Below are 22,419 nucleotides of genomic sequence, written 5' to 3'. Positions count from 1 at the left end.
CTTGCTGCCAAACTTGACCACCTGTGTCTGATCTCAAAGACCCGCCTAGCTGGCCTCCACACACACAGTGTGGCATCTCTGCCCTCCCCTCAACAACATGAATGCATGTTAAAGGGGGAGGTGAGGAGGGTGATTGGGCAAACAGGAGCTCTTGGCTTTGACAGATGAGGACCTGAGCTTCCATCCCAAGTATCCCAAAAGTCTGGGTGTAGGGGCTGGAACGTTAGCTCTGTGATTAAGAGTACTTACTACTTTTACAGAGGACGTGCGTTTGGTTCCCAGCATAGCATCTACACGGTGACTCACAACTGTCGAAACACCCAAACATATGAAAATAAATAAATCTTAAGAAAGGGAAACTCTGCGTGTGGCTTCACCAGCCTATAACCCCAGCACTCTGTAGCACAGACAAGGAGACACTGGGGGCCACCCCAAGTCAGAAACAGTGAAGTCTGGGTTCAGTGAGACACCCTGCCTTGAGGGCTTAAGACAAAGGATGGGGGGGATACCTGAGGCCCCCTGCTCCTCTACCCCTCTCCATCATGTTCACAGGCACAACAAGAATGTTAGATGGAAGAGGCTTGGGCCCCACTGTATGTGGCCCCTAGCAAAGGCCACTCCACCCTCAGGTGTTTTATGGGCGTCTCACAAACCTTTGCTTTCAGTGGAGAGTTCTGACTTCTTGCACCTCAGGCCTCTGGCTTTATCTTATCAACTACAGCCCTGCAAGGTACCCCAGGTTCCCCTGTGATCTTGAAATTACTTCGGAAATCACCCGGTTTTTTTCGATGGCTATTGTACCCACAAGAACATGTGACTGTCCTTGGGAAGGCCTCGCTTTCTCCCAGAACGTCTTTCTCATAACTCCTTTTCTTGTATGTTAAATAGAGCTCTTAGGGTTGGGGAGATGGCTCCGTGCATAGAATTCCTGCTGTGCAAATTGAGGGCCTGGGCTCAAATCCCAGAGTCCATGTACTCTAGTTATAGTCTTCCTGTGGTGAAATGAGGGGCAGGAGGTCGGGGATGCTGGCAGTTTGCAGGGCCAGCTTGGTATGTGTCACACAAGAGATCCTGTCTCAAATGGAGTAGGAGGACAAGAGGTCGTCCTCAAGCATCTACTGTGGCAAACGCATGTCCACATTCACACACACAAACACGTTTATAATATGCGTCTGTATTAAGTGCAGACAGATACAAACTATTGATTTTAATAAACTTCAACTGCTCAGTTCTGACTTGTCCTGAATTTTCACTGGCAAAGCCAAGAATCTGGTTTTACCTGGAGCTTGTGTCCCCCATCCCCACCCTCACCCCCACCCTCCATGCCTCTCTCCAGAGTCTTTATATAACCCTCGCTCTCTTTGGCACTCAGTCTGTAGACCAGGCTGGCTTCAAGCTCAGAGACCTGCCTGCCTCTGCCTCTCTCATTGCCAGGACTAAAGACGGGCACCTGCACTGCCTGCTGAGTGGAGCTGTTAAAGACTTCTCAGGGTCAGTGGTGGCATGGGACAGTGTTCTAAGCCTCCTTGGCTTTCTTAGGTGATGTTTCCTGTGCAGTGGGAGGTCTGAGGCACACAGGGATGCCCTCCGGTTTGAATTGCCCAGAGCAGTGCTTGGTATGGAGCAGGTTCACCGGAGGTGGTGACTGTGTGAGTTTCTTTTCGGTTGCTGTGGTAAAACACAGTGACCGAGGTACTACAGAAGGATTACTTTGGCTCATGTTTCAGGGGTGAGTCCATCGCTGTCACTCGGGAAGGGGTGTTGGGGGGGATCTCCAGCAGGCTGATGAGCTCGCTGGAACTGGAAACTGAGAGCACACATTTCCAAATTGTAAGAAGCAGCAGAGAGACCACATTGAGGAGGACACAGAGCTCCCAGCGACCTGCTTCCTCCAGCAAAGCCACATCTCCTAAACCAAATGCCCAAACCTTTGGCTTTTGTACTGTTGCTGTGGGTGCTTGTGTGGTGAAATGGTTAAAATCATTTCGCTGAGGAGATTGCCACTAACATCTCAGTGCCACTGTAATGTCACTTTGACATCCCTGTGCAGGGAGACCCCTTCTGTGGCTTCTCCTCCTAGTCACTCAGCACTTCAGGGCCATGGAGGGGAGTGGTGGGGGAGCCTCTTGGAAGTAAAGGAACAGAAGTCTGACCTCTGGAAATGTTAAATTACACTTGTTTAATTGAATGGGAGATTTAGAGATCAGAGGATAACTTGTGGGAGTCAGTTTACTATTTCCAGGATGTGGGTTCTGAGAGCCAACTCAGGCTACCATCTTGGTGGCAAGTACCTTTACTCACTAAACCATTTACCAGCCCCTTTTTATGGTGTGTGCATGCTTGCATGTGTACGTGTGCCTGTGTTGTGTTTTTGTGTGTGTGTGTGTGTGTGTGTTATGTGTGTGTTGTAGTGTGTGTGTGTGTGTGTGGTGTGTGTGTGGTGTTTCTGTGTTGTGTGTGTGTTGTGGTATGTGTGTGTGTGTTTGTGTGTGTTGTGGTATGTGTGTGTGTGGTGTGTGTGTGGTGTTTCTGTGTTGCGTGTGTGGTGTGGTATGTGTGTGTGTGTTTGTGTGTGTGTGTGGTGTGTGTGTGTGTGTGTGTGTGTGTGTGTTTGTGTGTGTGTGGTGTGTGTGTGGAGTTGGAGGGTACATCCTTATGGAATGAGGGCACTGACTTGGTTCCAGCTGGGGACCTCCTTTAAATACAAGCAGTTCTGTTTTCTAATTTAAAAGGTGAGAGGGCTGGGATACTCAGTGGGTAGAGATGCTTTCTGCCAAACCCAATGACCTGAGTCCAACCCTCAAAATCCACCACATGGTGTAAGGAGAGAACCAATTACCAAAAGTTGTTTTTGATAACCAAACATTCCTTGTGTCGCATGGACACAAGGTGTGGCCACACACACACACACACACACACACACACACACACACACACAATGAATAAATGGAAATTGCTTTAAATGTTTAAAAAATACTGTACATTAATTTTTAGGCCAGCATAAAAATATCGGGTCTGTTCCCTGCATCTTTGTTGTGTTTTGCTGTACACTGCCTTGGTCTCTTCCCACTCTCAAAAGAAGCAAGAAGTCTGGGGCGATGCACCCCAATTCTGTCTTTGTTTTTCAGAGTCAGGTTCCTGCCACATAGCTCTGGACAGCCTGCAACTTACTTTGTTGACCAGCCTGCTTCTGCTTCTCAGCACTGAGATCAAAGGAGTGCGTGATTTACCCACGCGGGAGGGTCAAAGCAGACAACTCCAGGTTCACTTTGTCCCTTGGCCACAGTTGTCGGGTCATGAGATGGACTTGACTGGTTTTGATGCAGCCTGCTGAAACCAGAACCCACTTAGACCTGTTTAGTTTGCCGTGTTGTGTTGGGGTTGGTGGCCGAGCACCTGAGGAGAGGCAGCACCTTGGGAACCTGATCTGGGAAACCGAGGCCTGTAAGGAAGAGTCTGCAGGTGTCAGATACAGACAGCAGCCTGCACATGGCCCATGTGACTGGGACAGCAGCATCTGGCATGGGGACCGTCAGGTGAGGAGTTGCACAGGTGTGTGCAGATGCTCCTCAGACACTGCTGAACTTTGCTCAGCTTGATGTTAGTGCTTGGGGTCAGAGTTCACATGGAGAGTGCTGTGAACATAGTCCCATCCTTAAGTGAAGTTAGGACTGACCCAAGTGAGTGATGATATCCTTAGTGCTTTGACAGCCTCTGTGTGGTGTGCCTGCATCCTGATGGAGACCGGCCTGTGTGCAATTTCCAGTGTTTAAAATGCTAACAGGAGGAGCTGGGCTGTTCCCCCTGTAGAATACACAGTTGGCTTATTAGCCTTCCATTTACCTGGAGGCCACCCCAGGCAGCCAAAAGGAACTCCTCAAACTTGGCTTCTAAACCCGCCCTGGGTAGAGCCTCTGCTGTGGTTGGCCAGTCCCTCGTGTTGGACACTCCTCTATCCTCCTCTGGGTCTTGTTTCTTTCCCAATCAGTGATTGGTAGGAGCTGTCAAAGGGGCTGTGCTGTGTAGCAGGATATATAATCGAGTAGAGTTTTAAAAAGAGGAACCCAAGAAGTGGGTTGTTTCATATAAATTCCATGAGAGTAGACATACATTTGTTCTTGTTCCCTGAAGTATTTAAGAACCAGACACCCATAAAAAGGGCTTGTGTGCCTTGTCTTTGATGACTCATTTTCTGATTTGCCCGCTTCTGGTTGCCTAGCAACTGCCAATGTTGTGACCGAAGCAGGACTAATCTAATTACTTATCATGAGCCAAAAGTGTCTGAGATAAAAAGCTTTATAGATTGGGAAATGGAACTTCAGAACACAAACGCAGACGGCAATAATACTTCTAATCCAATGTTGATTTGTCAGATAAACGTCGGGTGTGTGTGTGGGGGATGGCTCTAGAGCGTCTGCATCAGCTCCTGCTTCCTGACCTGCTGGAGTTCCAGTCCTGACTGGATCCTAGTCCCACTCAAGTTACGGTGTTTACCAGCACACCATGCTGCTTCTGTGCGCTCATACTCGTGCAATCGAGCCCCACGGGTGTGCTGTTGATGGGGCGCTAGTTTCTGTGCCACTCAAGCCGCCTGCCATTTGCTTTTTTTTTTTTTTTTTTTTTTTTTATAAATCACTTTTTTTTCTTTTTTTTGGAGCTGGGGACTGAACCCAGGGACTTGCGCTTGCTAGGCAAGTGCTCCGCCACTGAGCTAAATCCCCAACCCTTTAAATCACTTTTATTTAGCTATGATTTATACCCAAGAAAATGCACCTGCCCTGGGGTACAGTTTGACCAAAGGATGTTGTGCACACTTCCCTGTTCCAGTTTCTATGGGTCCCCCTGAGCTCTCACCCCCATGCCCAGCCTCATGCCACCACCCCCCTTCTGCTCTCTACCACCATGAATTGTCAGCCTGACCTTCTCTGAAATGTTGCCTAAATATGCTGTCGTACATATTTATCTTACTATCTGTGTACATGTGGGCATGTTCATGTGCATGGGTGTGCATGCAGAGGGCAATGGTGAGCCTCTTCTTCCTCTTTTCTTTTTTTGAGGCAGGGTCTCTTACTCCCCTGGAAGTTGCCAAAGAGCAAGAATATCTGACCAGCGAGCCCTAGGCATGTGTCTTAGTCAGGGTTTCTATTCCTGCACAAACATCGTGACCAAGAAGCAAGTTGGGGAGGAAAGGGTTTATTCAACTTACACTTCCACATTGCTGTTCATCACCAAAGGAAGTCAGGACTGGAACTCAAGCAGATCAGGAAGCAGGAGTTGATACAGAGGTCATGGAGGGTGGTGCTTACTGTCTTGCTTTCCCTGACTTGCTCAGCTTGCTGTCTTATAGAACTCAAGACCACCAGCCCCAGGAATGGCACCACTCACAATGGGTTGGGTCCTCCCATCTTGACTACTAGTTGAGAAAATGCCTTACAGCTGGGTCTCATTAAGGCATTTCCACAACTGAGGCTCCTTTTCTGTGATAACTCCAGCTTGTGTCAAGTTGACACACAAAACCAGGCAGTACAATTGACCCCTTGTCAACCTGACACACAAACGCATTACTATTAAGCCTCAACCCTTACTTTCTTTCTTTTTTTGGTTCTTTTTTTCGGAGCTGGGGACCGAACCCAGGGCCTTGTGCTTGCTAGGCAAGTGCTCTACCACTGAGCTAAATCCCCAACCCAACCCTTACTTTCTTATTAATCCCCAAGATCTAAATAACTTTGAGAGTCCCACAGTCTTTACATATTAAAAATCCAATCCCTTTAAAGTATCCAATATCTTTTAAAATTCAAAGTTGTTTTAAAATTCAAAGTCTCTTAACTGTGGACTCCACTAATCTTACTTCAAGAGGGAAAAATATCAAAAGTGAAATCAAACTAACTGTCCAACGTCTGGGATCCACTCACGATCTTCTGGGCTCCTCCAAGGGCTCAGGTCACTTCTCCAGCTCTGCACTTTGTAGCACACACCTTGTCTTCTAGGCTCCAGCTGCCTGTTCTCCACTGCTGCTGCTGCTCTTGGTGGTCATCTCATGGTACTGGCATCTCCAAAACACTGCTGTCTTCTGCTGCAGCTAGGCTTTACCAACAGCTTCTCACAGGCTCTCATCATGGTGCCAAGCCTCAACTCCTTTGCATGACCCCTTAAGTCCTGGGCCATCAACTACAACTGAGGGTACACCTTCTCCAATGGCCTTCTATGGCCTCTCACAGTGCCCAACCTCAGTTGCTGTTCATGACCCCTTCATGCCTTCAAACCAGTACTACCTGGGTGACGCTTACACACTACCAAGTCCAGTCACAGCACAAGGCACTACCTTGCCTTTCTCTGGAACACAACCTCTTTGTGCTCTCAGAAAACACTTTCCAGAAGATTTCACCTCAATGATACTGGTCTCTTAATCTTTCTTAGCTCTAGCTGACCAGCATCAACTGTCCCAGTAACTCAAAGGTTTGCTTTAGTAGTTCTGGTATCTTGTTAATCACAGCTGATTCTTCAGCCCCAGCTAACCAAAACCACAGAATCTTCACAAACAAAACAATATGTCCCTGACAAGAGTCTTTAATCTTCCTTCTGAAACTTCACAAGCCAGGCCTCCATCTTCTGCACTGTTCTCAACATTATCTTCCAAGCTCCTACAGACGTTCTTAACATCCTAATAGCTCGTCTAGCTCAAAGTTCCAAAGTCCTTCCACAGTCCTCCCCAAAACATGGTCAAGTTGTCACAGGAATACCCCACTATGCTGGTACCAATTTGTCTTAGGGTTTCTATTCCTGAACAAACATCATGAACAAGAAGCAAGTTGGGGAGAAAAGGGTTTATTCAGCTTACACTTCCACATTGCTGTTCATCACCAAAGGAAGTCAGGACTGGAACTCCAGCAGGTCAGGAAGCAGGAGCTGATGCAGAGGTCACGGAGGGATGTTTTTTACTGGCTTGCTTCCCCTGACTTGCTCAGCTTTCTCCCTTATAGAACCCAAGACCACCAGCCCAGGGTGGCCCCACCCACAATGGGCTGGGTCCTCCCACCTTGACCACTAGTTGAGAAAATGCCTTACAGCTGGGTCTCATGAAGGCATTTCCACAACTGAGGCTGCTTTTCTGTGATAACTCCAGCTTATCAAGTTGACGCACAAAACCAGCCAGCACAGCATGTACCTGTGTTCCCCGTCCCAGTGGTGAGATTTGGGATTCCAGTGCGTACCGAGTGTGCACCACCACACCTAGCTTCCTTAAGTTGGGCTCTGGGAACTGCACTTACGTTCTCCTTCTTGTAAGGCAAACACTTCACCAAATCCCTAGACTCTCATATTTTTTGATTGGCCCTGTTTTCGTGAGTCATTGCATGTTTATACGTGAGTCATCATTTTTATTGCCCAGTCACACTCTGGTGTTTTGACAGACCATCGTTCATTTATTTATCTGTCCCGTACTCTCGGACATTTGGGTCTGTGCCTTCTGCCTATTGACTGGAGTGTCATAGACACTCAAATGAAGGTCTTTTGTGTGGATCTGAGGTTTCACTCTCTTGGGTCAATATTGAAGACCTCAATTTGACTGTGTAGTACATGTTCCTTTATAAGAAACGTCCAGGGCTGGGCGTAGTATCTCGTGCCTTTAGCCCCAGTACTTGGGAAGCAGAAGCAAGAAGATCGCTACACCCTCAAGACTGAGTAGCCTGGTCACACAGCGAGTTCTGGGCCAGGCAGAGCAAGACTTTGTGACCAGCTACATTGTTTCCCAAATCACTGTGGCCTTTTATTTTCTGAGTTCTATTTGCTTTACAATTTGCTAACACACTGTGTCAGGATTTAAACTTTGGTCATTTCAGTGGACATGTAGTGTACCTCACTGTGGACGTGTGGTGTGTCTCACTGTGGCTTGTCATTTGCATTTCTAGGCAGCAAGTGGTGCTCAACGTTTTCTTCATAGCTCGTTGGCTGTCTCTTCTTCTCTTTTGGGCAATGTTCATTCAGAGATTTTGTACATGTTTTAAGTTGTTTTCTTGCAGATTTTAGGAGTTTTAAAATACATTCTAGATAAAAGTTCTTTGTCTGATAATGAACGCATTGGGAAGAGTTTGCCTGGTTTGTTTGCCTCCCTTTGTTCTTCCCCTCTGTCCTCCTTTTCTTCCCTTCCGTGCTGAGGATCAAGCCAAGAGTGTAGTCTACATGTGTGCTCTGCCGTCCAGCCTGGTCTCCAGCCCTTCTTGTTAACTCTTGGACAGTTGCTGGTAATGTTTCCTCTTTCTTTTGGATTGCCGCCTCTGAAGTCTAGTGTGACACATTTTCCTCTTCTAGAGTTCATTTATATTTTGTCCCCTCTGAGAGATTATGTACCTTAAGATATTAAGATGCCTTAAGAAAGGCATTGTCCTATTTTATTGATTTAGCTGTATTTTTAGAACCTGTGCAAAATAGTCGGTCAAATGTGTGGCCCTGCTTTTCCGACTCTGCCCTGTTTTTGTCTGTGTGTCTGTGCAGTGCTGACGCATCCCCATTGCTGCTGCTTTACAGCAAGCCTTGAAACAGGCAATAACGTCTTCTAACTTCTTCCCCTCCCGAGATCCCTTTGAACATTTTAAGTATTCTCCATTTTAGTATAAATTTCAAGCCAATTTCTAGAAAACAAAAAACAAACAAATAAAAAAGGTGCTTGAGTGCTTGACTGGAGTTACGCTGAACCCGTAGACCCAGAACCCATAGGAGAGAAACTCAGTACATGGTGTCTCCAATCACCATGTCTTAGTCAGGGTGAGGAAAGGAATTATTCTTCTTACACTTCCACATCACCATCTATCACTGAAGGAAGTCAGGACAGACACTCAAGCAGGACAGGAACCTGGAAGCAGGAGCTGATACAGAGGCCATGGAGGGAGGCTGCTTACTGGCTTGCTCCTCCTGGCTTACTCAGCCTGATTTCCTATAGACCCCAGGTATATCAACCCAGAGATGGCTCCACCCACAGTGTGCTGGGACCTCCCCCATCTTCCACTGATTAAGAAGATGACCTACAGCTGAATTTTGTGGAGGCATTTCCTCAATTGAGGCTCCTTCTCTGATGACACTAGCCTGTGTTAAGTTAATACCCAAACCAGCCAGTGTACCCCACAAGTGCAGGTATACACCCATGCACGCGTGCACGCACGCACACACGAAAGATGACATCACCTCACTGCCCTTTGAGGGGTTTGCCTGTAGCCAGGTATATGTGCCCATGTGTTTGCACATGTGTCTGCCTGTTCCTTGTACAATTTCCTTGGTTAGGAACTTAGTGTGAATTCCCACCATGAATGCTTGTTAGGTATTTGCCAGACCTGATCCTGGATGCCCTGGGCACAAGAAAGGAATATAAATGTCTGTGGCCTTTATGGAATTCTCGTTCTAGCAGGCCAGCGGGACATTGACTATGGGGCCTATAAGTCTTAATTATGATGAGCGCCATAAAGTCACTGAAGGTTTGTAAGAGTCTAACCTAGATTGTGAGGGACTGTCGCAGGGACGCTCTCTTAAAGAGACACTTTAGCTCTGCTCTGGCTCAAAGACAGACATGGGTTTGCAGGTTGAGGGTGGGTCACACGACTTACATTTTATTTAGCCCAGTTGACAACATGAACATAATGCTTCAACATAGATGTTCATACATATGCATGAATACACACACATATATATATGCATGTATGAACATCTATGTGTGTGGTTATATATATAAAATCCAAAACCATAAGTTCAGCAACATTTCATACTGCATTGATGGTACTGATAAATTATCTGAGAATCATGACTTCATTCTTTTATCTGTCCTTTAATTTTGCCAAATTGATTTAGTTAACTTACTAACAAAACAGTGTAGGAAAAAAGAATCTATGATTCCTGATGATGGGGGCGGCAGAATGCCACATCAAGATGCTGTCATCTGGTGAGAGCCATCCTGTAATGGCAGTAAGAAGAATGAGATGGAGGGATGGAGGGAAGGAGGGAAGGAGGGAAGGAGGGAGGGTCCCTCCATTGTACTCCCAGCACAGCTGATTAGTAGCTAACTACATTAACCTGTTTGTGGGTGCAACCCCTCATGACCTTGTCAGCTACTAAAGGCCCCACTTCATAATGCTGTTGGATCAGAAGTTAGGTCACCAACATGGGGACCTGGGGGACACTCAACGCACAGCCCCCATGCATGTCTTAGCTACAGCTACCTCGTCACCCCCCATGCCACTGTGCATCTGAAAGGCACAGCTGGCCGGTTTGCATCAAACGGGTGAAAATGCTTATACTTCTTGCAAACACATTTATATTTTCCTGTTCAGAGTCGACAGTAGAACAAAGCCTTGTCCGTGTCACCTCTGACAGATCTCGCCTCTCTACATGATCTCACCGAGAACTGTGCTCCCCATACATCTCTGGAGACAGTCGAAATGTAGCAAGCCTTCAAGGGGACACCTTGATTTGACCTACGGCCTTGACAGCTGTGATCCATTTGTGTCATGTGCATCTGCCCCGTGTATCGCCCTTGTCACAGGACCTCAGAAAATGAGTTCAGACCATTTACAACCTTTTCTTTTAACGCACGCCACATCTTCGTTATCTTCTGCTTTCTTCTGGCCGTCAGCGATCACCTGATCTGACGGACTCTGGGTTTGGACCTGCGCTGCCCTCTCCCCTGGGTCCTGGCTCATAGATCCTCTACTGCTCACCGCACACCCTGATGCCACTCCCCTCAAATGAGCAGGGCCATGCTGACCTCAGCTCCTCCCACACCAGGTCTCGGGATGTCTGCTGGTAACAGCTCCCCTTCAGTGTCTGCGCCAGAAATCTTTAGCTCACACTTGATCTCCCCACCTTAAATTTTATATGTTTATTATTATTCCATGTGTACACGATGATGATATTTGTGTGTGTGTGTGTATACATATCTGTATGTGTATCTGTATGTGTGTATGTGGTGAACGTTTATGTATGTGTGTGTGTATGCTTGTGCATTCGTGCTTGTACAGCATTGTGTGGAGGTCAGAGGATAACTTCGTGACATTAGTCTCTCTTCCTACCTTTATGTGGGTCCCAGGAATTAAACTCCAGTTGTCAGACTTGTTGGGAAGCACCTTTTCCCACTAATCCTTCTCGATGAGCTTGGCCTCCCCATTTTGATAACATCCCAAGCATCTGACCTGTTAGCAAATGCTGTAGCCTGCGCCGAGAGCATGTTCTCACCATGTGTGCTGTCATGTAGCTTCAGCCTGTGACCTCACTCCTCCCCATTTGCCCCTTAGTCAGCTCAACCCAGAAGTCAGGGCAGGGACCCTGTTCTGACAGAGATGCCTCATCCCTCTGGGCAGCCTGTTGCTTCACTGTTGCTTCCCAGGTGGGCTCCACGGTCTCTCTGCCGCTTCACTTCCTTGGCCTCAGTTCTTCCAGATCCTTTCCCCTTTCTTGCTGTCTCCACATTTGCCTTCTTGGAGCCTCTGCCCTGCTCTCCTGGAATCCCTTCTCCATAAGAAATACAGATGATGTCATTGCAGTCAAGCATTTCGTATTGACATGGATGTACTCTGGGAAACGTGTTGATTTCCTCACTGTGGGAGGGAGCATCATAGAACTCTGACACAGAGTAGACGCCCGAGCCTGACTCTGAACAGATCTCACTGTAAAGCCTCCCTCTCTCCTTCTCTCCATCTCTCCCTCCCTTCCTTCTTCCCTCCATCATTCCCTCCTTCCCTCCCTCCCTAGTCTTTTCTAATGTTGCCTGTTCAGTAAAATCTCCTGTCTCTGGCAGTTGACCCCAGTGGCTAGCCTCCAACCTGCTCCTCTTGTGTTCATTCCTTCCCTCAACCCTCTTCTCTGTCCAGTACCTGCCTGCTGGGCTGTGACTCACACATGAGAAGAAAAGCCCTCTGAGACAAGGAGGTGCCCTTTGCTTTCTGCTGCATGCTCAGAGGCCACAGGAGGACCAGTCGTTGAATGACTGTTTGTGGAATGGATATTTATTGAGTAGATAGATGAATCTGTAGGTGGCTAATGTATCTTAATTGAATTTGTTATTTTATTTCACCGCTTACAAAAAACAAAACCAAACAAACTTTACTCTCAATCTTAAATGTAGAGATCAGGGAGAAACGTGTAATAGACATTCCCGGTCCCTGTCACCTCTGTGTAATAGCCTCCTGTGTGGCCTTACTGGCTTCTACCACTTTGGACAGTAATCATAGGTACTGTGACATACGCACATCTACATTTTCCTATAGTGTCACGGTGTCCTCCTGTACCTATCCAAATGCATTTGTTACTGCAAGTGCACATTCAGCCTGTGTTCCAGGGATCTCATTCCTTCATGTCTTTTCCAGCTGCTTTATTCCAATCGGAATCCAATAAAGAATCACTAATTGTATTTCAGGGGTCTTTTGTTTGTTTTCTGAGACACGGCACGGCCTTGCTATGTGTCCCAGCTTCCTGTGTCATGGTTGCAGTAGGAGCTGTGTGTGTCCCAGCCTCCTGTGTCCTGGGTACAGTAGTTGCAGTGTGTGTCCCAGCCTCCTGTGTCCTGGGTACAGTAGGAGCTGTGTGTGTCCCAGCCTCCTGTGTCCTGGGTACAGTAGGAGCTGTGTGTGTCCCAGCCTCCTGTGTCCTGGGTACAGTAGGAGCTGTGTGTGTCCCAGCCTCCTGTGTCCTGGGTACAGTAGGAGCTGTGTGTGTCCCAGCCTCCTGTATCCTGGGTATAATAGGAGCTGTGTGTGTCCCAGCCTCCTGTGTCCTGGGTACAGTAGGAGCTGTGTGTGTCCCAGCCTCCTGTGTCCTGAGTACAGTAGGAGCTGTGTGTGCCCCAGCCTCCTGTGTCCTGGGTACAGTAGGAGCTGTGTGTGTCCCAGCCTCCTGTGTCCTGGGTACAGTAGTTGCAGTGTGTGTCCCAGCCTCCTGTGTCCTGGGTACAGTAGGAGCTGTGTGTGTCCCAGCCTCCTGTGTCCTGGGTACAGTAGGAGCTGTGTGTGTCCCAGCCTCCTGTGTCCTGGGTACAGTAGGAGCTGTGTGTGTCCCAGCCTCCTGTATCCTGGGTATAATAGGAGCTGTGTGTGTCCCAGCCTCCTGTGTCCTGGGTACAGTAGGAGCTGTGTGTGTCCCAGCCTCCTGTGTCCTGAGTACAGTAGGAGCTGTGTGTGCCCCAGCCTCCTGTGTCCTGGGTACAGTAGGAGCTGTGTGTGTCCCAGCCTCCTGTGTCGTGGTTGCAGACATGCACATCACACCCGGTCTCACCCACTCTCATCCACTGTGCCCACCTCTGTCCATCCCTCCCTCCATTTTGGGCAGTACTCGCGCCTGCTCTGTGGCTCGCTCCGTGGCCCGCTCCGTGGCCCGTTCCGTGGCCCGTTCCGTGGCCCTGTGATGTCTCACTGCCTGGATGTCTCTGGCATTATCATTAATTGTTTCTGCCTGCTTGATGCTTCTACAACCTGGAAGTGAGTTCTTGAGGCTGGTGGGCAGTGATTGGTTGAATGACATTCCACCCCATCAGCCCTTCTTTGGAGTGTGGGGAACTTTGGGATACAGACCTAATAATTAACGGAAAAGGGGACACTTTTTTATTTTACTTTGAGAGTTCTGACATTCACATGGTCCTGAAACCCTGGATCTTAGGGCTGGAAAGATGGCTCTATGGTTAAGAGGACTCACTGCTCTTGCAGAGTACCTGGTTTTTGTTCCCAGCGTCCACACTGTGGTTCACAACTATCTGTAACTCCAGTTCCAAGGGATCTGATGCCCTCTTCTAGCCTCTGTGGGCACCGTAAGCATATGCTGCACGGACAGACAGACAGACTGTCACCCATACACATACAATAAAAATGATAACATCTTTTAAAACACCTGGATCTATTTTGTGCAGGCCTTTTGGAGGGAATCTACACAGTTCTTGATGAACCATCCCAAAGTAAGGTCTCTGACCTCTGCAGATGGGCTGGTGGCCTCCTCCAAGCTTCAAGACCTCACATCTGGGCTGGAGACTCTGGGTTAAGCAGCTTAAGGTGCTACACTGTTTCCCCTTTGCTGGCAACAGTGTCCAGCTACCTTGACATGTGGGCAGTGTGTCTTCTAGAGGCCAAAATTAGACACTCCTATGAGGGCACTTTGCCTTCCAAGACTTCTGCTTGGGGTTTGTTTCCTGTTGGGTAATAAATTCCAGTGTGAGGCAAAAGTATGAAGATGTAAGGGTGATGTCCTGTCACCCCCCCCCCCCCCCAATTGCTTTGTAGACTGCACAGAGCACTAGATAAATAGGGACTCTAGAACTGGAGAGGGCTTCCGACACATGTGGGAATAGAATTGGGTTAGAAAGTAAGTGACAGGCTCACCGTGTTTCCTTAGATCCTGACATATAAATCTTAAACTGTAAACATAGTTAGGAATCTTTCTGTGAGGAAATTAATTCCTCACAGTTTGGAGGCTGAGGATTTAAACGTGTGTGTAAGAGTGTGTGCATGTGTGTGTGCGCGTGCGCATGTGTGTGCACATGTGAGTGTGTTGTCACTGAGTGAAGACCTCTTTGCTGGTGACAGAGGACTCTGCAGAGTCCATAGGGAGTTCTGTGGAGTTCAAATGGCAAGAGGCTTCTAAAAGGTGGCTACCTTAGCTTTTATTACAGACCTGACCTCCTTTGGTGATCACCAGCTCACTCAGTGACCCAGTAATCCACTAATGGATTAATCCATTTGAGAGGGCAAAGACCCGTTGACTCAGTCATATCTCGAAAGTCTCATCCCAAAATACCGTTAATGCATGAATTTGGGAATTACGTTTCTAATGTATGAGTTCTGGGAGACAGATTTGAAACCGCAGTACTCGGTCTATTGTATGGTGTGGGTTTAGGCTGCAAACCATGTTCATGGGGCTCTTCCGTTAGGACTTAGGAAGTGCCTAAGTTACCCAGCAGCATCTTCAGGAAGCACTACTGTCAGTGGATTAAACCTCAGATCATAAGTCTTCCCCCCTTCTTATGACATAGGAAATCCAGGGTCCGTTTATGCAGTGGCTTGCAAGGCATGTGGATCCTGAAGGAGTCATAAAGTCCAGCAAGCTCTCCCTTAAGTTCGTCTCCTCCTACACATCTGAAGCAGAGATCACCCCGTCTTCCATCCCTGTGGTCACCGACCCGGAAGGCTTCTCATCAGAGCACTTTAACCTAGAGACCTATCGACAGAATCTGCAGAGCACGCGCCTCGGGAGAGTAATTCTGTTTGCAGAAGTGACCTCTACGACCATGAGTCTCCTGGATGGGTGAGTTGCAGTCAGGCCTGGCCGAGGTGCCCACTGATGCCTGTTTTCTGTACCGAGTGCCGGGGGAGGGGCAGGTCTGCCCATCATGTGAGGTGGGGACGGACGTCCTACCCTCCCCAGCACCCCTCCCCTCCCCTTCCCCCTGCCTGAGCCATAAAAAGAGGAATTAGAAAAGGCACTTGGATCGGAGCTCTGGTTTTACACTCAGCTTCTGTGGCTGGTATTGTCCTTTAATCAGCCATTTCAAACGTCCTCGAAGGAAACCAGGAAACATAGTGTAACAGGTGGCCGTGGCCAGGTGACCATTTTCTTTGTGTAGTAGTCAGTGTGAAACGTTACCACAGCACTCTGCAGGGTGCTGAGAGTTGGCCAGAGTGACACACACTGGGTTAAGTGGGACTGGGTTGAGACTTGTGCTTTGCAAGTGGCCCTTGAACATTGCTCACCAGTCATTTTCCGAGCTCTCTCCCATCCCGTTTGGATGGTTGAAATTCATTCTCACGCTAAGCTTTCATTTCTGTTTCCATTCAGTGGCCTGCGTTTGCAGTTAAACCGTGGGAAACAGTTGAGAGGGATTCCTCTCAATGCCGAAAATTACCTGGACTAATCAACACCATTTTAATTTGAGGCATTGGGCAGAATGGAGAGACCAGGAAGAGTGCCTTCTCTGGGCGTGGGCTCAAACTTGAAAACTACCACCTCTAGAAACAACTGAATTCAGTTTGTAGGGTTCACCCATAGGGGCCATTAGATAGACAGGTAATTCATTGTACAGAAACGCTGCCTTTGTCTAATCAGACCCGGAACAGAGCTAGTTGTGTGTAATAATGAAGTAGCAGGTGTGTTCCTGCCTCACACAGTACATGAAGGCACAGTGTGGAGTATGTCTACCAATGGTAGAGATAGTTCCTTGTACATGAGCACTCTTTCTTCATGCACAGGAGAAGAGGGCGTCAGATCCCACTACAGACGGTTGTGAGCCACCATGTGGGTGCTGGGAATTGAACTCAGGACCTCTGGAAGAGCAGTCAGTGCTCTTTACCGCTGAGCCATCTCTCCAGTTCGAGACAATGATTCTTTTAAGAAACAGCTTTTTTTTTGTTGATTTCTTTAAAGAAATCTTCTGTTATATATAGGGAGGTTCAGAGATTTCTCACCTGACAATTGCCTATTTTTGCTTTGCTACAAAGCCCGGGTGACCAATCACCAATCACCTAGCTGTAGCGAAGCCCACGTGACCACACGCTGCAGCAGGAGGTGCTGGGTGTGACACTGGTCCATCTGGAAGTTATGACGACCCTTCACCTTCTGTCCCAACCCTGTGACTCTAGGAGTTGGAGCAATAGGAAGTTAAGAATTGCTTACTGATGACTAGAGGCAGTCAAAGGGCACGTGGCTCTCCCTTCCAAAGACAAGAGGTAAACCGTGACCGGCAGGCGATGAGTCTGCAGTCATTAGACTTGGCCATCTGCTTTCTTGGGTTGGACAGGCAATTTCAGCCTTTATCTTCCGTCCAGTCATTTTCTCTGGTTTATCTTCCTGGCCATGAGTTTTACCCGGCTCTGTTGTAAGGGGAGAGTCTTCTGGATGTGTCGGTCTGTGTTGCTGGCTCTGTGGGAGTCCAGAGGCCTTTATTTTTCTTTCCGTGCTATTTCACGTTCAGTTAGCTCAGCTGTTGGGTAGAGTCCCAGGATCCAGGATCCAGGCCGTGTCTGGCCCAGTGAACCTCCGAGTGTTCCATCGTCACGTCCTACAGCTGGGCCAGGGAGCTGTCGGTAAACGTGGTGCAGTTTTGGTGTGGATAGGCACAGGCCCATCACCATCACCAGAGAAGCCCCTCCGAGTGCTTGCTTTGATGGAATGACTAGGGAGACTGGGCTCTGCTTTCTGCTAAGAGGAAGGCCAGCCTGCCTGTGAGCACAGGCTGGGACCACAGAGCCCTCCATCACGGGGTAACCAAATCATGAATCATTGTTATTTTTGGAATTGTCTTTTCTTTGAGTCATAGACTCTTCCTTGATTGATGTATGCCAAGTCTCTGTCAGATACCGAAATGACTTACTGGTGAAGCCATCCTGGGCTGAGCCAGCTGGACACAAACTAACTCTGTATACAAGTGCTGGGCGGACTTGTCAGGGTTGGGTATTTTTTATCTGTATAAAGGATAATTTTGATTTTCCTACTTAGTGTTTAAATCCCTGGATTTTTCATGTTGCCAGGCACTGTGTCCACAAATTTACACTACTCTTGCAACGGGACAGGTTCCCAAAGGTGCATTCTGGTGACAGTATAGTCCATAAGATGTACTGCTTCTCTTGGTCTGGAAGAGGGCATGGTAGAGACAACGCAGACACTACCGGGGGCAGGGGTTGGGGTCACCAAGCTTCATTTATGCAGCCACTGCTCACTGAGTACTGTTATAAGACTTGTAGTCGATGGGGAAAAATGTTGGGACCATGACAGCATCTCCAGTGGCTCTGGGACCTTGGCGGCCGGCATCCCATCTCTGAGCTGTGAGGACAGGGTCTTTGAACACCAGAAGCTGCCCTGGCACTTTCACCAGCTCCATCTGACCTGGAAGTGTTCCCATGTCAGAGCTGCCACCAAGCACGCTGGCTGTTTCTAAGTAACCGCCTGTGTGTTCAGAGGGTTGGAGGTTTTGTGGATCGTGTTAAGGAGGGAGGACTGTCTGAGTGACAGTTGACTGTCCTACAGAGGGAAAGGAAAGAAGCAGGTTCATTAGAGCTCTGAAGGGCTCCTTTGGACATCATGTGTAGTAACTCATGTCTGAATTCCCACCAGTGAGGAGGTTGAGGCAGGAAGATTACCATGAATTCAAGGCTAGCCTAGGCTACATGTGTTCCAGGTTAACCTGGGCTACAGAGTAAGACCCTATTTCCAGAATTTTTATGAGTGTGTGTGTGTGTGTGTGTGTGTTGGGGGGGGAATCACATTAATGAGAATGACCACGGTCATTGGGAAGAGTATTTTGATCTTCAAAGTTGGGGTGGGGGGTGGGGGCAGCCCAGCTTCTCAGCCTCACACTCACTCTCCCCTCTAGCCAGTCCTGACCCTCTCCTCCCTTTTCTCCCCTTCTGAAACTGCTCCAGGAACTCGTTCTACCCTGCACCCCTCTCCCCTCAAGTCCAGGCCTGAGAGGACAAAAATTGGGCTGGAACTAATTTAATGGCTGAGTGACCTCACAGTGGAGAAACAGCCGGATCCTAATAGGGGGCTTTGTCTCCATTCCCACCCTGGCTGGTAGCATGCCAGTCAAGAGTCAGGCGGGAGACACAGGTGGAAGCCATTAGAGCTGTCAGAGCATTTGAAAAATTGATTCTGGAGGCCGAGCGAATAGATTGGACTTGACAGTGTTGTCCTAAAGATTCTAAGGGAAAATCCTGTCGTTTAATTCGAAATCCCTTGATTATTCATTAGCTTTCCAGATGGCTTTTGTTGGCGTTTTACATATTAATGCCTGCCTTGTGTTATCTGCATACTCTTAATGTGCACACAGGTACAGGCGGAGGAGAACAAACTTGTTGGTAAGCGTCCCAAGTTAATGGGATATTAGTGTAATTGTGAAATAAAAGGGCTTTAGGAAGTTGATTGCTTTGGAATAATTAATTTGATACTTTTTAAAAAACGGGCCAATTTAGTACTTTAAAAGTGAAAATGATTGCAGGGTTTCGCCTTATTTGAATGTTTACCTCTAAATTAAAGTTTAGGGTATAATTCCAGCGTTTGACTTCTACAGCGGTCACGACTGAAGGGTTATTCTGGCAAGGTCTCCAGGAATTTTATTTGGCCGATCCAATTGGACACCTGAGTAAGTTAACCCCTCACACACCAGGCTACTCAGGTCGAATTACTTCAGGGGCCCGTTTTCCTCAGAGATATCTTCACGTCAGTCTTCAGTGTTCTGGAAGGTTTGTTATTGTTGAGTTTGTATGTTTGTGTTATGTGCATGCGTTCCTGTGAGTGTATGTGCGTGTACATGTGGAGGCCAGAGACTGACACACAGTTTTCCTCGATTGCTCTCCACCATTTTTTCCAGCCAGGGCCTCTCACTGAGCTCAGTGGCGCCTGTGGGATCAGCTGATCCGTGAGCTGCAGGGCCAGCTGATCTCAGCCTCCCCAGTGCTGCCTTTAGGTGAGGTTGGGATCCAAGCATCTTGAGTGGCAAGATGGAATCTGTAGGAATTCTAGAGGCAGGGCTCACTTCGCACTGTGACATTGACTGTTTATTGATGGCCACCGCGTGTTCTGTTGAGATGACACTTGCAGGTTTCTCACAACTTGGTACCATGGTCAATCTGTATGTGGCGGGCTGATGAGGACAGAACTTAGTTTCTCCTTGTTGGACGGAGGCTGGAAGTGAGAGACCAGGATGCCCCTGGTGAGGACCCAGCTTGCTTCCTTCAGCCGGCAGAAGTGGTGAGAACACTCTTCAGAGCCCCTTCTGTGAGGCACTGACTCATCCTGAAGCTCTGCTGTGCAACCTCATCCTCACAGGTCCCACCTCCTCACAGCCACTGCAGGGATGAGCTTGGGTGGGGAAAGGGAAGGCACAAAAAAGGGCACAATTGAACTGGGCACACCCTGACTTTTACTGTACCAGGGGAGGCGAGCTTCCCGCTTTCAGGCCACAGCAGGGTCTTCGGAATACGCTCAGGGGCGAAGGTCTGAACCTCCTGGGGGTCTGAGACCCTCAGGCATTCGGTTGAAGTTCTTGCTGACCACCCACTGTGTGGTTGCCATGGGCGCCTCGGTCCAGCACTGACGCTCTCTCTCTCCATCTGCACCCAGGGTGGATCTTGTGGTGGGTCCTGTTGTTTTGGGATGATGGGCCCAGCACGTCCTAGACCAGGTTGCTTCAACTCTTTCTACGCAGGGCCCCTTCCCACAAGGGAATTTTAATACATCTTAGGCATTTAAGTACATAAAATTGGCATGCGAATTAAACATTTGCAAAAATTAAATCATAAAGCAAGTTACTTAAAAACAGTTCCTTGGTATGTATATAATTTTACTGCTGATTTAATACAAAAGAAAATTTGTCCACTAACGAGATTCATGGACTTGTTTGTTAAAAAAGACAGATTCTGACTGAATATTTTATACTGTAGGACATAAGGCCTCTTGCATATTTTTCACAGTTGATCGATGCTTTGATCAGTGCTGAGAACACTGTTTTGTTTAAATACGAAAAGACAGAGTATGCTCAGGGCCAGGTCAGAGATGGCTGGAAATTCTGTTCTAATTCCAGGTCAAAATTCACAGAACAATGCTTTCAAATGCAACTCAACTCAAATAGAAAGTTTAAAACCAGACATTCTAACACAATCAAAAGACAGACCAACCTGAGGCCTGCCAGGACGGCTCAGTGTGCAGAAGCTGTTGCTCCAACCCTGAGGACCAATTCGATCCCAGCAGCCCACAACCCAGGAGGAGAGAACTGGCTCCTTCCTGTTGACCTCTGACTTCCACATGTCCAGGCATGGCATAAACATGTGCAATAAACAGGTAAATGTAATACATTAAAAAAATTCTAATTTGCTGAGATATAAGGAGAGCAGGCAAAGATTTTAAAAAAAGTCTTGTTTTTCATAATCTATAATTTCTATCTTATAATCTTATAATTTCTATAAGAGTAGAAACGTCTGCATGTACCACAGCAATTCAGCATATGTTATGTCAAATACAATATACCAGTGTCAAAGCCAAGCTGTGGCGTCTCTCTCAGGCAGCAGCTACTGGAGTTCTGCGCTGTGATGGCGTGCACATGGCGAGGAGGATCCAGTGTTCAGAACCATGTCCACCGTGGCATTGCATGGTGAAGCAAGCCGAGTCCTGTCAGAAACACCTTGGGCTCATTGGGTGTTTGATTTTGAGTTAACCTTGGTTTTATTGTCGCCAAATTTTGTGTGGCTTCAGTGTTTCCAGACACAGTTGAAGAGCCCTGTGTTAGACCAGTAGCCCCTAGCAAATGGGTAACTTTACACTATTTCCTTCTGTACATTTTGTACTCGGTAATCATTTGCTTGGTTTTATTTAGAGTTCAACCACTCAGCTAATATCTCGTGAGCTCCCTGTCCACAGGTACCAGTGAGTGGGGTGAGGACCTTGTACTTAATTCCCAGGGCTGTATAAACCTGCTGTGGTCTCATGCACCTGAAACCACAGCACAGAAGGCACAGGTAGTTCAAGATCACTTACACGGTGAGGTTAGTTTAGGGCTAGACGTGATACCCCGTCTCGTATGAAGGAAAGAAAAGCAAAAAGAGAGAAAACAAGAGAAACAGCCAATAAAGACTACCTGAAGGACGTGGCTAAAATCTCCTTCTCATAGCTCAGGTTCGTCTTAGAGAAAGAAGCTGCAGAGGTGAATGGTTTACAAGCGATGTGAACCCTCTGGTGGCTGGAGATGTTCTCCCTGGAGTCTATAGTTACAGATGAGTTAGTCCAGGGTAACAGAGCCAAGAACTGGCCGGCCCCACCCAGGATCTGCTTACTAGACATCTGGCTATGGCCCAGTGAGTCAGCCGGGATGTTTGGCTCCTGGGCCCCGGCCAAATCTCATGACTTTCCATTGTGAAAATGTCAGGTTCATCTATTGGTGCCTGTTCATGCCACTGGGAAGGGTAGCTGCGTGCGAGGTCCTTTGCAGGGCGTGTGGTGTCAAGGCGGAAGGTTGGTGAGCAGTGGTTTAACCTGATTGTCTGTAGCCACGACGATGGCATTCCTCTCTTGGAGAGTACACACAGCCATTTTTGTGGCAACTGAGAAAAAGCAAGACTCAGAATATATGTACTTTTTTTTAGAGTTTTTCTTCAATGCTTCACATGATTTCTGACTGGAATGAGATATGATTGCACTCCTGGTCCAACAAGCCTGTTTACTGCCTGAGAAGGCTGTGACTAGGTCTATAGGTCTGGTGCAGTAAGACACAGGAGATAAGAAAAACTTCTCAGAGGTTGGTTTACGGGGTAACTCGATTCCTAACCGGAAACTTTTTAGATAGTTTCGGAGTGGAGTGTTCACAGGCCTGTTTGTAGAGGCCGCTCACTCACCTGTGTACACGTGGTGAGAAGACAGAGGCCGAGTTGTGGGTGGGTTTACAAATGTGTTGTATTAAAACCCTGTAAATGTGTA

At 47.8% G+C, this 22,419-nt stretch overlaps 1 protein-coding gene across 14 annotated transcripts in view; it reads left to right on the top strand.

Moving 5' to 3' along the window:
- Hlcs (holocarboxylase synthetase) overlaps window positions 1-22,419 on the top strand; it is a 179,839-nt gene that overhangs the window by 60,461 nt on the left and 96,959 nt on the right. For 10 of the 14 annotated variants that reach the window (XM_087575905.1, XM_087575904.1, NM_001427025.1 and 7 more), the window contains 1 exon segment: window positions 14,993-15,264. The exons of the other annotated variants lie outside the window; for them this stretch is intronic. In XM_087575905.1, the coding sequence (XP_087432031.1) occupies window positions 14,993-15,264 (272 nt within the window). 14 annotated transcript variants of the gene reach the window in all.

Source organism: Rattus norvegicus, chromosome 11, assembly GCF_021556685.1.
Source record: "Rattus norvegicus strain SHRSP/BbbUtx chromosome 11, alternate assembly SHRSP_T2T, whole genome shotgun sequence".
NCBI lineage: Eukaryota > Metazoa > Chordata > Mammalia > Rodentia > Muridae > Rattus > Rattus norvegicus.
Note: the sequence above shows the minus strand (reverse complement) of the source record. Positions and strands in the feature narration are given on the sequence as shown.